The 16,077-nt window shown below is 40.9% G+C and overlaps 1 protein-coding gene across 11 annotated transcripts in view; it reads left to right on the top strand.

Moving 5' to 3' along the window:
• ADAM22 (ADAM metallopeptidase domain 22) overlaps positions 1-16,077 on the top strand; it is a 137,756-nt gene that overhangs the window by 50,070 nt on the left and 71,609 nt on the right. For all 11 annotated transcript variants that reach the window (XM_055804257.1, XM_055804249.1, XM_055804247.1 and 8 more), the window contains exon 4: positions 12,264-12,330. In XM_055804257.1, the coding sequence (XP_055660232.1) occupies positions 12,264-12,330 (67 nt within the window). The remainder of the gene's footprint in view (positions 1-12,263; positions 12,331-16,077) is intronic.

The raw sequence follows: 16,077 nt of genomic DNA, 5'->3' as shown, positions 1-16,077 counted from the left end.
ATGTATGCAGCTAGCAGGGTGCTGCTGACCACTGTTGCTCTGTACAGCTGTTGTAAGTTACGTGATGTTTATATGAACCATATATTTAAAAGCAAGCCTGTGCTGATATGTGGAAAATAACTGGGATCCTATAAGCACAAATATATTTTGTCACAGAGTTTCAAGAAATTACTTTGGACAGAAAGGTAATTTTAAAATATCAAATTACGGTATTCATTTTACCCTAAGGAGCAGTGACAGTGATTAAACACAAAAGAAACGAAACTGTGTCACATCAGTGGTTCATCTGTCCTGGCATTGGCAATGGGAGATGATGTGAAAGAGTACATGGGCTGGGCCACTTTCAGGATCCATTCCACTCACCGCCTCCCCTCAACATCCATGGCTCTTTGTTTAAGGATGCCAGACAGCAGGCACATCTCTGTGTATGCCTTTTAGTACCTGTTTATGAGCCTTTTGTCCATAGTAGCTTCAGTCCCTTTCTGGAATACCTTCTGATACTGTCTGTCTGTACAGCCTCCTGTGGCAACATGTTGCAGAGATACACAACTTGTTGCATGACATAGTGCTTTCTTTGATCTGTTTTAAATTATTTTCTAATTTCATCAAGTACTTCCTTATTTTCCTAATGTGGAGTTAGGTGAGTAACAGTTTTGCGTTAATTCTGTCTATGCCCACATGATATTGTGAACTTCTACCATATTCCCCCATCCTCACCCCATCATCTTTTTCTCCAAATTGAAGAGCCTTTTGAGTTTAGAGGGCATGATTTACTGGTAGGTAATACACAGGGAAGTGAAGGAACCTGCTGGGTCATCAGCAATTCCAGAGCCGTCTGGCAAGCCAGACAAATCTGACTTGGAATAGCATTAGGAAATGGATTTTTTTTGTCTCTCTGAAGCTAGCTGTTCTCTTGCAGTTGTATATGCTAAATGAAGATTGATGATTGTAAGTTTGGGGAGCTGTGATAATTCCTTGGACTGTGGTTAAGTGATTAGTGTTGTCTCAGAATCTGGCTCCTGAGGATTCTGTGGTTAAGGAAATCTTGTCTTCCCACTCTTCGTTAATTTTTAAGATGAGCCATGAATTTTATTTCACAGAGCTTTGTGTCATTTGTCATGTGTGGATATTCTGTGATATTTTCCTGCTAATGCAGACTGCTTCTTCAAGAGACTTCTTATCTCTCTTAACTGTGCATTTAAATTTGTTTGCATAGTTTCAGACTAAAACCCTGACTCACCCACAAATGCAGTGGAGACCTTTGACTGATGATCTACACAAAGTTCTGTGCTATTAAAATGGACATTCTTTATCAAAAAAGAGAAATGAAAGTGCTACAGCAGGTACCTGTAATTTCAGTTTCTTGCTCTTTAATTTACCTGCCATTGTAGATACTTTTCACCTCATGACTCATTTTTCCTTAGCCCCTCTACCGATATAACAAGGTTTTTGGCAGTCTTTGTAGTTTCAAGTTCATTTCCATCTTCTTGAAATTCTAGCAGATTTGCTCCATCAGAATAGTTTCCAGAAATTAATTAGTTTCTAGGTTTCTAAGGTTTACTATCTTTAGCATTAAAGCTATTTTCAGGTATACTCTTTTCTAAAGTTCACATGTTTTGGGGGGGAATTAATCTTCACCATTTTTTTTGATCTCATTTCTGAAACATCTCAGGTACTTGAACACTTGATGCATTCATTAGATTAACAATAAAAACAAACTTCTCCATAATTTTTCAATCCGTATATGCTAATACTCTTTAAATGCATAAAAGTGCATACTGTTTAGAAGAAATTATTCTTCTTGGTGATTACTAAATAAGAAATTCTTGGGGCATGAGCAACATTTCAAATTTCAGGATAAAATAAATGCAAGTTCTAACAGCAAGTAACCATGAGTGTAAGGGGGTGATTGTCCTAGGGTGCTTATAAAAGAAATGACAGCACAGCAGGGGAAAGCTTTGCTGTCATTAAGAATGCACATTTTGGGGTGGATGTGCTCAGTGTTAGTGCAAACTGTAAATGTAACCTTGACGAGATACTGACTTCTTTGCTCATCTTTCTTGGCATCATGCAGAAGCGGGAAGCAGCAACTTGGAAATACTTGTTTGTAAGAAGTGGTGATGGGCTGGGGAATAGAGGAGGAATAGGTATGTGTCCCGGGAGACCTGAGGACGGAGGAGGTGGATATGGGGATGGAGAGTTTGGGAGGAGATGATGAAACAGGCAGGAGCTGCAGCAGCTTTGCCCCCTTTGTATTCCTATTTTATACAGCTAAAGTTGTTTTTTTTTTTTTATTTTATTTGTCTAATCAGATGCTATTTGTTGCCAAAGTACTCTGGGAGTAAAGCAAGGCTGTGCTGGCAATGAGGTGGTTTGCTGGACAGTCCCAGTTTACCTGTTACTGGGCTGGGAAGTGCATATGTGCAAAGCTAGTGGTGATGCTGGGTCCCTTTGACAGCGATTTCCTGCATGGCTCTGGTCAAGCATCCCCCAACGTGGTGCGTTCACCATTTGTTCTAGTGACTGTCCGTTGTTCTTCGGGCAGCCCATGAGCAGGACACTTGGGATCAACCCTGAAGAACTCTGAACGTTTATGAGTTGTCCTAACTGCAACACAGGGCAGGACGTATCTGAAATGTGTTGCGATGAAAAAGATACTGTGTTTCTACAATATATGGCTCTGTGAATTTACGGCTTTCTAGTACTGAGGAAAATGCGAACACCTACTTCCTGAGGGGCACTATGTCGAGGACTCAGCATTTGTGGTTTGTGAGTACTTTCAGAGAGCATCGTGGAAGTGCCCATGAGTACAGAAATAATTTGTGTATTTGCTCCAGGGCAAAATGATGTATACAGTAACTAAAATTTGAGGGCAAATCTTGAAGAAAACTATCAAATAAAAATATTTAGTAATGTCCATTCACTGAATGGTAAAGGTATCCTGTGCAAAATGTATGTGCTTGTATTTAATAGCATAAAGTTATGTTGGGGCTACATTGAGATGGCTGGTATTTTATAACACTTCTTAATTTCACAGTTTTTCTCCTTTAATATCGTGTTTGCACACAGTACACAAATATGAGCAAAGAGTTGGGTTGAAATGTGCTTGAAACCACAAGTGAGTTTACTTGGGAAGTGATTTTTTCCATATAGTATAAAACAGCTTGACTAGATGAAGAGACACATTAACTAGGATTAGACCATACTAGTAGATTTGTGCAGGAAAACGTGTAGCCTGTGCCTCTTGTGTGCTTGCCTTTTCCTTTTATTATTAATTTACGATCTTCTCAAATACTAAAATTAACTGTATTTATCCTGACTTTAAAAGTAACAAGTGTACGAATGGCATTGAGGAAACTGCTTTGTAGTAGTGGTATGAACATGGTGTAAATATATCTGCTGAATTTAATAGGACTCCTGAAATTTCTGTAGGAAAAAGAAGTAATTTTGCCTGAAGATACACTGGTGTAAATTATTCATCAGCAAAAGCAGAGTGCAGTTTTATTGACACTTGCATTGCTGTCAGTCCTGTAAAGAAAACTAGATAAGGAGCCCAGTGAGTGAACCTTGCCCAGGCTGCTTTCAGTTCTGTTTAGGAAAAGAGAAGTTTAGAGCTAGAAAAATCCTGGTTCATTTTTCTGCCTGTCAAGAGTCTTGCAAACAGCTGCCGTCTACTCTTTATGCTTGTTAAAGTCTTCAGTTTATTCTTATGGCATCTTGAGTAGCACTGGCTCCCCTTGGATACTGGGAAGAATCTGTGTGTGAGCGCAGCTTCCTTGTTAGGGCAGTAGATTAAATATCCCTGTTGTCTAAAAGAGAGGACTGTAATCACCTTCCCTCCAGCGGCAGCAGGATGAATTAACTGCTGTATTGAATTTATGCTCTTTGCAGTGGTTGTGACACAAAATGTTTTAAAATGCTTTATTTAAAAAAAAGCATCTTCCTCACATATCACATCAGATTTTATTTACTTATTTCAGTATTCGTATAGAAGAAATGTTAATATTGGTGCAAACAATAACAACAGTAATTTGATTATATTTAAGTTGTGATAAAGAAAGGATCTGAAATTGTGATTTCAGAGCTGTTTTCGGTTTGTCTGTTCTTACTTCATTGGGGTAGGGAGCTATATTCAGGTTTCATTAAAACAGTGAAAAGAAATGTGTGGTGATATGACTCAGTGAATGATTAGTTTGTAAATGTCTCTCTTCTTAGCTGCAGAACATTAATATAAACTCTTATTTTTTTCCCGCAGAAAATAGAGGCAGTATCTGTTAATCATTATGTGCCACGTTTATAGTAATTCCTCATAAAATTTCCCATATGGTCATTTAGATAGAGGAGAACAGACCGAATTACAGAGATTGAAAAGGATGGGCCAAGAAGTCCGTGATGTAACGGTAGATGGACAGTGGCACCATAGAATGCCTGCTGGCAGTGAGAGCTGGATGTACTTGGGGTACAGTTCACTTGCATAAGGTATGTCCAGCATCAGGATGTGACCACACCAGCACTGAAACTACTGCTGTTGCTTTACAGGTTTTTCCTTGCAGATTTTGTTGTGTCCTGTCTCCTTTTTTTATGCTAGTAGTAGGAACCATGTGCATAACAGAAATTTAGTGAAACTAAGCGAATGTCTTCAACCTGCTTAAACCTTTTTCCATCAAGAAATGAAGCCAATCAGAAATCAGATGCATCTTTTTGTAAGCCAGAGCTGTAAGACTTGATCTCTGATGCTAGAGGTGGAGGCCCTGTGCAGGGCTGCGGAGTTGCTCTGCAGTTTGGTGTCTGCACTGGGGTGCAGGGCAGTTGCTGTCGTGTCCTGCAGGCAAATTAGCTATTAAGGGATAAAGGGACTAAGTGCATTTTCAAGTCAGATGGCATTAGGGATCAACAGAGAACTCCTGGAGAGGAAAAAAATAAAAAAATGTTAGTATTTGGAATAAACTTAATCAGAGATTCAAGTTGTGTATCATTGTCTGTTACTGAAATGTGAAATTAAGCTTCAGGAAGCATTTGTGATAATCTCTTGAGGACTCAACCCATTCGTAAGTCCCTGATTTCTTTTTGGAGAAAGTCTTAAATAGTCAGTAGGAGTAGACACATTAAGAAATTACATTCTCCTCTGTCCCCTTCATGTTAGCAGCAACAAGAACAGAAAAGCACAGTAAGAATATTTTAAAAAGGGGAGAAGCTTCAGTTTGTGCAGACAAGAACTGGCTCTGTTTTTCTGAGTTGTTTTTTCCTTCCTCTAAGTAGGCACTGTGAAAACTGCTGCTGTATCAAAGAGAAGCTACCTAACTCTGATTGATTCGTCCATTTGGCTAACTTAACAGATAACAGTCATTAAATTAACTATCCACATAAAAAGGAATTCAGCAATTCTTTTGAGGGGAAGGAGGGGATGAAAGTTTTAGAGCTGTGGCTATTGAAGCGGGTAGATTCACGGAGTATGGAGATAGCTAATCCCTCCTGGAGTGCAAGGAAAGATCATGTATGAGCAGAGAAGAAGGTGTTTGGGTAGGCACGAGGATAAAGGAGAATTAAAATGTCCTAGCTAGTCAGGTACAGAAATCTGCTGCTAAGTGGCTTTTTTCAGTTTGTCTTTCTGCATTTTTTAGTTAGCTCATGGCTGATACTGAAAATGTTTTATTACCATACTGTAATGCAAGGTAATGCTAATTGTCCCTTGTATTCTTCCTGACTGGCAGATAGAAACATGCCTTCTGTTCCCTCTCTAGTTTTCCACTTTCTTTGTGCTTGTTTCATGATAATAATCAACCTGCCTTCTCTTTCCTGGTGTACAAGATGGGCTGTTCTAAAACATTACCTCCCCTAATCACTGCTCCAGTATCTATTACCCCTGTTAATAAAAGGAGTCTTTCAGCACTTTTCTTAAAGCAACATGCTGGTAGTTTCCCATCTTCTACAATGATCTCCTTATATGAATCTGATTCCCTCCCTTTTCCCTTTTTTGAGGGGGGTAGATTCCACTTTTATAATTGAATTATAATTTAGACCTTTCCCAGGTTACTTGGTAGAGGATGTACACCACGGGGGAAAAATCTACTGCTTGATGGGAAGTTTCCTCATCCACATGTGCTTGGTACCCAAACAGAGCCTATTCTTTTTACCGCAGCCCTCTCAAGTGTGGTGTTGCAGGAGGCTCCCTTCTCACAGCTTGCTTCTGCAGCGTGGGTTAGCATTAGTTGTACAGTTGATATGGCATCTTTCTCTTATCAGTGTCTCCATCATTTCCCCGAATCCGTTGTTCTCTAGAATGTCTCCATATGTCTGTTGTCAATTTCCTACTGGCATTCGACCCATCCAGACCTTTCAGCTGCTTTCAGCTAACACTCTTGTCCTCCTTCTAAGTAATGCATCTCAGCTCAGATCTCTCATTTGATGTCCTTGTCTGGCATCGTATTTGGTCTGCAATTTCAGGTGTACATAATAGAGCTGTGGAGGCAGAAATGAGGGTAAACAGAGAAGAAATGATGAAGAATTCCCCCAGTGACAAAGGAGACACAGCAATGATACCAGGTATCATGAAACCAGCCATTTCTGTCATTTGTAACACTGATATGCCAGCAAAGATGCATTTTAGTACTGTGATTATGAACTTCTTTTATTTCTACCATCATTAAGGTTTTAATTCTTCCTATGGCCTCTGAAGAGTTCCCTATAATTTCTGCTGGTTTTCTTCTATAACTTTTAGGCATGCCATCTTCACAGTCTCTTAAATGGAGCGTTAACTTTTGTTCAGAAGCTGGTGATGGGCATTTTCCTTCTTTTCCTGAAAATGAAAGTTTCTATTTCATTTCCAGGGATATTTCCCACTTTGTTATCCATTTCATATTCAAAAGTAAATCTGTTGGCTTTTAAAAAATCTTTAATGGCCTCTTTTTGATTCTTTCAAGTTGAAGTGCTTTATAATCTGGTTTTTCTTTCTGTTTCTTTAAACACTTGGCCTGTTCTGTCCTCTTTTCTCTTGCCACCTCATTTTCCCCCCTCTTTTTGCTTCCTAGAGCAGCATCTTTCTGCTGGGGAACCCATCTTTCCAAAGCTCATCTGTTTGCCTGGGTTCCCAATCCCGGCTTTGGTTTGGTAAACCTCATATGCAAATGTACAGTTAATTCAAGGTAGAATTTAATTGCCTATACATGTATGATTTTGGATAGTTTCCTTAGTTGGGGCCGCCTTCTGTATGAGAATTCCCTCAGCTGCCGCCTCCTGTGTATAATTGTTGTGACTGTTTGGGAGAGCTGGAAGAGCAGAGAGGAGCTTGCTCATTTTTTTTTGTTCTGGCTGTTATGCTATTGGGTCTGTATGGGATGGACTCATATGGTTGTGACTTAAGATAATGCTCCAAAAAATGCTGCTGCTGTAAACAAAACTACACTACTTGATTTCTGTACATTTTAAAAACAACAGACCTCTGAAAACAGAATTGCTATTATTAACATAGCTGGTTTTTCCTTGTAAAGCCACAGATCACATGTGCTTCTTTCCTGTGAAGTGTTTTATTTTTAGGTCTTAACATATGCAGGTTTTTGCCGTGCATTTTCAAAGAATTTGTATCAATGCCTCAGCAAATGTTTCTGAAAATCTCATTCTTCAGTGTTGTCTTTTATAGTGTAGATATTTTTTTACTGGAATTGTCTACATCCTTTGTGCTTCTAGGATTTTTTTCCCCACAATCTGTGTTGAATTTTTTTTTCACGTGCAGATTTTCTTTACAATTGATACCAAAACTACTACTTAAACTGACAAAGATGGGTTTTAAGAGAGATTGGCAGGCAAGCTAAATTATTCCAATTTTATGTCTACCATAGGAAAGGGCTGTACAATTTATGTTGAAATGCATGTTATTTTAATGCTGATTGCTCCGTGTCTTATGTTGCTTAAATAATTTTCATTGTGTTTCACAAGTGCTTCAGTATAGCTTTCTGTTTGTTTTAAAGTAATGGCTTTTATTAAAATGACACAGTTCTGTGCCTCACTGTTACTGAAGACAAAACATTATTCCACCTATAAGATGATTTCATGAGAGAAGCATATCTTTTGGCATAAGTTTCCAAGACCGCAAGTAACTGTGAGGCTGTAGCTTAGTTTATAATAGGGCTGATGGCATTATTTGATCTGCAAGTGTTGTGTTTTTTTATATTTTCCATGCAGTGAGTCATAATATTAGTACTACTAAAGCATAACATGGCATCATCTGTGGCTTTTTCTACTAATAAAATATTCCTAGACGTGTCCTACCTGCCATGTTACTTAGGTAGGCTCTAAAAATGTCTTTACATTTCAGACCTATCATCTGTCTGTACACTCTGGGCTTGGTCCCCAGAAGCTGTGCAGGCTGGCGACCCCATGGCGTTTCTCTTCCAGCCAGGCTCATATTGGGAATGGAGGCACCTGCAACAGACCTTGAGAGGCAGGGGGATGCCAGCAGCTCCCCAGCCATTTCCAGCCCTTCTGTCCCAAAAGCAGGGACTGAGCAGGACAGCAAAATGGATGGACCTGTTTAGGAATTGTTCTCTTGGCCTACTCTGAAAATAAATACAACTTGAACAACCTGGGTGTGTCCATCAGAGGGGTGGGTGGGTGGGAGAAGAGCAGCTGACTGACCACCAGCAACCCTAGAGCTGGATGCCAGGGGACCCTAAATAACCACCAGGAGAAACAGGACCCTGCCAGCGTGCAGGCAGAGCAGTCCAGGTCAGGTCAGAGAGGTGTGTGGCCAACTGCCCTATCCCAGTGGCCCAAGGCAGATGCTGAGATAGAAGCAGAAGAACAGAATAAGCATGTATGAGGCTTCCCCAGAGTCCTTTTCAAGCACTCCAAGATTTTCTCAGTCAGGTACAATTTCTGTGCATTCGGCAGCCCTCAATTATGTCCATAAACTTGTCCATTCCCAGCTTGAACCAGTACAGACCTCCAGCATCCATGCTTTCCTGTGGCAAGAGGTTCCACATTGTAACCAGGGGCTGTGCCAGAAAAGATCTCTTTTTATTAGTTTTGAGCTTACTGGCCTTTTCTATTACCTCCCTAGCTCTTGCATTGTACAAGGCAGAGAATGATCAATTTCTGTTTTCTTATGCCAGACGCAATTTCCAGATCTTGGAGAACATAACGTGATCTTCCAGAACATAAAGATATTAACAGCAGTATCTTTTAAAAAGCAGTAATTTTGTCAGACCCATGTGAGAAGACCCTGTGCTTCTCCTTGTTAGCCCTGCAAATACAACTGTAAACCCTCTCTCTGAGTTAAGTTATTCTGTTCGATCTCTGTCTTTTGTACTGTATGATTACTTTAATATCTTAGATTTTATAATCTCTTGCATCTTCCTTGGCACAAAACCCTTTGTGGTCAGATAAGGATGACCTTAGATTAAATGAGTCCCCCAGAAATAACTGAGAGTAAACCTAGAGCCCTAAGCTATAGAACTGGCTTTAGTAAACATGTGGAAGCATAGAACTTTGCTGGAAAGTGTAGTGAAAGCCGAAAACTATGTATCTAAAGCAAGCTAAACTAAATACATTTTAAGAGAGCATTTGTCTAAATTCCTGAATCTGGAAAATACTCAGACCTTATGGGAGTCTTTGAGCTTCCCCCAGGTGGATGAGTATCTTAAATATTTAATACTCGCTTCTAAGATGAATTAGAGGATTGTAATCAGTAACTCAAACAGCATCTTCTAGTTGCCTTTCATAATGGGTTACTTGCCGGCTGCTGTGCAAAGCATCAATAAAGGTATATGGGCCTGACCAAAATTAAGGGGGTACTAGAGGTTGAATCTGGGGGCAGTTGGTCGTGCTGGTTCTGCGGTGGCCAGAGGAGTTGCTTGCTTTCTTTCTCCTCTATTGACAGCTGTTCAGGTATGTTCCCTCTCTTGCGTCAGTCCTGGAGCTTATTGTACCTCTTTACAAAGGACTTCAATTACCTAATGCAGCAAAACCGTGGGTTTGTTGAACCATTTCAGTGTACTCTGATGAGTGCCGATACTGACACCAGGAGTGTCTTGATGAGTGTTAGTTCTGACACTGAGAGTATTTCGATGAGTGCTTGTGTTGACACAAGATAGGTTCAGCACTTGCTGCTGAGGAGCCGCTGAGACCTCCTGCCTTCAGCAGCAACCAGCTGTGAACTCCCTGTGACTGAGGAGACACCACTCCATGGACAGTTTTCCCATGGGTGCTCCCGTTCAGAAACTTACTAGCATCCCTCTTTTTGTTGCCTCTGTTGCTTACACTTAGATAAAAAGTTGTTTGTTTTTTTTTCTAACATCAAGTTTTCATTGAGTCACTGACAGTCCGTGTACATTTGAGGTTCTGCCAGTGTCTTCTGTAACCTAATTAGCTACCTTTACATCTTGGTGTATGAACTCTGGTGCACTCATATCCCCTCACAACTCAATTTTTCGCTAGACTTCAGAAGCTTTCCATTCCCTGGTTATCCCCAGAGCCTCTCTGTGCTTCCAGGTAATTGAACTTTTTAGCAAAGCTGTCCAGTACCTGTCTTCAGTATTTGAAAAGAGGTCTCCTTTGGACAGTGGTATTAATCTTACCTCAGTTTGACTGGAAATACATCATCTTTGATGTATTCTGGGATGACAGTTGTGTTTTTCAGGAAGACACCATATTGATCTGGCAAATCATTTTGCCAGAAACAAGTGCAGTCATGTCTCTCTCCTTTGTAAACCAGGCCCTCCAAAACAGCATAACAGAAATTCCCTCCAGCCCTTAAGTGCATAAATTTGCTGTTTGTACAATTGAATTTGATCCTGTTTCTAATATGAAGTCCTGAAGATCATCCAGCTCTTTCCTGTGGGAGTTTTTCAATATTCTTCTTTATTCCCCATGCTTTCCAATTAGCCTTATCAGCATATTTAACTAGACCGCTCCTAGCTTTTGTGCCTGGGTTATTAATGCAGATACCAAGCTGGCAGTTTGCAGGGCTGGTACTGAAGGACCCGTGCTACCCACATCGTCCTGCTCTAGGGGCTTGCTCTGTGCCTATGTGAGCTAAAAAGTCTGTGGCCCTTCTGCCTGTTTAGCCAGGGCCAAGAGCAGCACCGGGTGGCTGCTGCCCTGGGTGCCGCTCAGCTGTCCTTGCCCTCGACAGCACGTCAGTTCACCTCTAGCCTGGGTATTTTGTTGTTTGAAGGAGAAATGTTTGATTTTGCCTCTTTTGCTGAGAAGGTCCGTGCTCGTTGCCCTCTGTCCCATCAGTCAGAGTGCCTGTCGCCATGTTTTCTTTAACAATTCTAAATCTTTTCCAGTTTAATCACCTCTGAAGTGGGACAATAGCAAATCTTTATACAGATTTCATCTCAGTAAAATTTTACAGTCTTTGAAAATGTTGGGTGAAGTTTCTGATGGAGATCGTCTGCTTGCCTAGAGAGTAACTTACAAGAGAGAGGATTTGACTGGGTTTAGCGTTGATGTTTCTTAGTAAATACAGCATGCCTTTAGCTTATAAGCATTTGCCTCAGGTCTGATTGTTTTTTCAGTGTTTGTTCCAAAGCCTTGTGTCCTTTTGAGGCTGGGTTTGCTGTTGCCCGGAGCGTTTCCCTCTGGCATTGCTGCAGCTGCAGGGTCCCCAGGGTGGGCATGAGGGGGGGTGTGTGGAGGCCTGGCCTGGCAGCCCCAGGGCAGCCTGGTGCCCACCTGGACACCTGCACTGAGCCTGGGGTGCGGTGCAGCCCTCTGGCTGGTGGCTTTGCCAGCCGATTTAGTGTGGTCCAGGGCTCACCATATTGGCATTACAGGGTCATTTCACTGCTGTGCCATTGTGTCTTTGGGAGTCTGTCAGAGGCAGCTGCCATTTTCCCCTCAGATGCAGCCTGCCATGGGAGTGACTATGAGAGGCTTCTCATCATTTCTCATCCTTATGCTTTTTTTTTTTTTTTCTTTTCATGAAAGTTCACCTAACTTCCATACTGTTCACTTTTAGCAGCAAATAGAAGAGTCTCTTGAATTGAAATCATTGTCAGTGGCTGTTTGTGAACCCTCTGTGAAGAACCCACCCACTCACCCCTTGGTTTTCCTTGTCCTGCCTTCTGGTATTAAAAATCAATGTGTCCCATGCACTGTGTAACTCTGTTGGAAGCGGCTGTTTCAGTGATTTTTATGAACATTTTAGGAAAAGTATCCTGCAGGTTTTGCCCTTTTCAAATGTAAATGTTTAATCAGTGCTTGCTGTGAGGGAGTGCAAGAACACATGCACAAGGCTTATGGTTCTTTTTTTCTTCTTGCAGTGACCTGTTGTCTTCTGAGTATCTTGAGAGGCATATTGAGCAAGGTGGCAAGACAGTGGAAGTTAAAGTAAGAATTTCCTTCTTATGCTTTGCTTTTTTTAATTTGCTTTGCTTTTGATCTTAATGCAAACTCACTTATTTTTTTGAGAGATATCTGATTTTTTAGGTGATTTGTTTTACTCTTCTGAGGCAAGCATGTTTCACGTCTTCTAAGATTCCAGCTTTTTAAATAAGAAACTTTATTAGCAAATTAATACATTGATGTTTATATCAAAATTGTATCTATTAAAAATGTATACATGGTAGCTCTTTTTTCTAGTAAATAAAATTAACTTTTGATGCCTATTGAAGAAGATCGTTCTGGTTTGGTAGCTAGCATTTCCTCATTGTACTAAACCCCAAGTGTGTTGGTTTTAATGAGAATAGCAGGATTTATTGTATAATGTTTCCAAATATCTAGTCCATGTCTCAAATGGTGGATTTCTTTCTCTGGATATTTGTTGGCATGATGACGACAAGGTCCTCTTTGTTGCAGTTGTCTTCCGTGAAATGTCCCACTGCCTTTGCAGGAGTGTTTTGTTATTTGCATGGAACATGGGAGAACTTTCTTGAGAACCTTCTGTTTGTTAGAACAGTATTTTGTAGATGTCAGGTATAAAATTGCTTTAGGTTACACAAAATGTGCATGAATGTAATATATGCTGTGCATAATAGAAACTCTTCGAATTCGCCTATCAGGCCAAATTTTGTTCAATGTTTACATTTTATTAAAAAAAATCCGAAAGTCTTTTACTAAATCTGAGATCACCTAAATACTCTGGAACAAATGCATTAACCCGTGTAATGTGAAAGCGGAAGTGGACAAAACAATCCTTTAGCCATTGAGTAGCTGAATCCTTCAGCCACTGAGTAGCTGAAGATATGTTTCCTTTGGTTTTATCCCTTTCTGGCATTTGCAAACTTGAAATCTGCTTTTTTTACTCTCTGATAATAGTCTGCATACATTATCAGACTGAGGCAAACACAGAGGTGTTCTATTAAATTGTAAAGACTAATTTCTCAGTCAGCTGTGCTCTGCAATCAAGAAGTCTTGACTCAGATTCAGAATATGACTCAAAGCAGGAATAAAGATAATAGCTGATATTAATAAGAACAAAACAATCCATTTGTCTGCATCAAGGTATATAAGCAAGTTAGCTAAGTTAATCTATCTGAGTCCCATCACTGAATTAGGACAAATCTGTTTCTGATGAGTAAGCCTTAATCAAGCAAGGAAATGTTTGACATCAGTGGCTCTTCTCTGTGAGTACTCTTGAATTGCATGGGGAAGAGACAGGAGGATCAGGCCTTTCAGAGGAAGGGTCATGAAGTGTCTTCTGGGCAAAACATCTCCCAGTCTCCAGGGTCCCAGAGATTATTTCCCCTTCAGTTAGTTGCTGTGCAGGGTCATGGTATACCTTCAGGATGGCTATCACTGCTTCAGTCGGTACTCTTTACATCTGCTTTAAGTAGAGAACTGGTGTTGCTGCGTTGACCCTTGATGCTTGAGATGAACTGAATTGGGAATGGAAGGGTCACAAGGATGCACTGCAAAGGCAGGGCATTGCTGCTCAGGTGATCTGTTTCCTTCTCCAGGCTGCTTTGCACCTTGTGCACTGAACCCAGGGGTGCAGGGGTGGCTGGGGTGCATGGGGGGCTCTTCTGCCCCCTCCTTACCCACCTCTCTGGGAGCTCGGCAGGCAGCAGGCCTATGGAAGCACGCCAAGAAGGTGGGATGTGTATTTTTTGCTTGTTTTGCTGCCTCTGAGTGCCTGGGATTGGAGGAGAGGGGAGCAGCTGCTGTGACACGTCTGGAAGGGCCCATTGGCCTCAGTCACGGGCACGTTTTCAGAAAAGTTCAGATATCAAAAGATTTTTGGAAGAATGCAGGCTGCTGAGTACATTTCGGTGCCAGACACTGAGTGAGGCTAATTTCAGTACCCAATAGCTGTTTAAAAATAAATCTGGTTCCCTCTAACCAGCCAGTATTTTTCAGAGCACCTGTAAATGCCCTGGAGAGCCCTGTTTGTTGAAGAGCCCAGCAGTATCTGTTTTGCATTTGAGAAACTGAACTCTGGTTTTATATCAAATGTTTTGAAAATATTACTGGGAATACAAGAATTTTTCATAATGGTGATTTAGTACCTTGAGTTTCTATGGAAATCATTCACAGTAACTGGTAAAACCACCTTGAAATCAGTACTTACAATACACACCAGGCAAAATATAATTATTACACTAAATTTTAGGGATTGTGCAGATTGCTCAGATACTTACTTAAAAATAGCTAGTAAAAGGGTGCAGTTTATAAATAAATCACAAAATATGCACTATGCTACACAGCATATTCCTTAGCAGAAGCAGGAGAAGAGGTATTTCAGAAAGGACCCAGGTTTCTGTCAGTTGCTTCAACATGCTGCTTTTCACCCACCTCTCTGCAATTTGTCTTTGGCTGTAGGCAGAAACAGAGGCGGCCTGGCAACATCTCTCTTGCTGCTTTGGTGGGAGAAAGTGAGAGAAAGAAAATGTCTATCTGCCATCCACTGCCAGCTGCAGGCTTTGAGCAAGCCTGTTTATACAGCAAAAGTGCCTCCTCTGTACTTGGCTGCCTCAGTGACGTAAGGAGAGGTGTATTTTAAAATCCATGTGTTTCCCCCTTGCATTTCCCAGTGCAGGAATACTGCACAAACATGCAAATTGGCAGTGCTGCAGTTGTGCCATCGGCAATATGGGAGAAGACAGGAGCTTTGACTTGCTGCAGGAATGCAGATATATGTACACTCAGCAGTTTAGGAGTGTTACAGGCATGAATGTGTCCGGGAAGCAGATGCCTGCCTTGGCTCATATGCAACGTGGAGTTGATAACTACTTTTGCCACTCCTCCCCCTCTCCATCCCCCCAGTAAAACTTCCTGTGCTGTAAAGTACATATGGATCTCCTGCCGTTAGTTAGGATGCTTCAGAGAGGAGAGGGGGGCAGGGAAAGGGAGGAAAAGGGAGAAACATTCAGATCATTAAAAACCACTTTGAAGGAGCAAAAGGATTTTTATATGGAGGAGAGTTCACAGTTTAACACAACTTTTTATTAGAAGAGAAATTTGAATGACATTTGATTGCTGCATAATTCGTTAATACATTGGACCGTTGTGAAGGTGGAACATTACACATGTTTTTGCAGGGTGCCAACATTTAGCAGCTGCAGAAGAGAGGCTTCTCTGTTATAAGTCCTTGTTGATTTGGCACAGTTAGGCAGCACCTAAGACATTCTTATTAAACCAGCAACAACATGCAGCGCTTAAGAAAAACAAAAGGAGGCATATCTTTGAATCATTTCAGTGTTGTTGTTTCCCCCCCCCCCCCCAATCCTCCTTTAATTTAGATCATGCCTCTAACTGCTAGGAAAGCAGCAGTATTGGCCTAAATTCCCTCTGGTAGCAAAGAGAATAATCAATTAATAAGAAAGAGAAAAACCCTTCATGCATTGCCTTTTCCCGATTGTGTCAGTCCAGATCATCCTATGCTCACAGCACATAAATACTCAACTTGTGTATACTTAATGTTGCCGCAATATAGCTCTGTGTCCTTTTATCTTTCTTTCTTTTTGGGTTATCATTCTGTCACTGATGCTGTCAGTAAGATGAAAGGAAAAAAACAGCTGTAGTGCTCAGTAATTCACATTGCTGGGTTTTTCTCCCTCAGAAGGAACTGCTGATATCTATTCTGTGACATTTTCTCATATAAAGTGTTTCAGTTTTCCTCTTTGGAGAATGTAGAAA

Source organism: Falco peregrinus, chromosome 5 (genome assembly GCF_023634155.1).
Source record: "Falco peregrinus isolate bFalPer1 chromosome 5, bFalPer1.pri, whole genome shotgun sequence".
NCBI lineage: Eukaryota > Metazoa > Chordata > Aves > Falconiformes > Falconidae > Falco > Falco peregrinus.
This window is presented reverse-complemented; position numbering and strand designations above follow the sequence as displayed.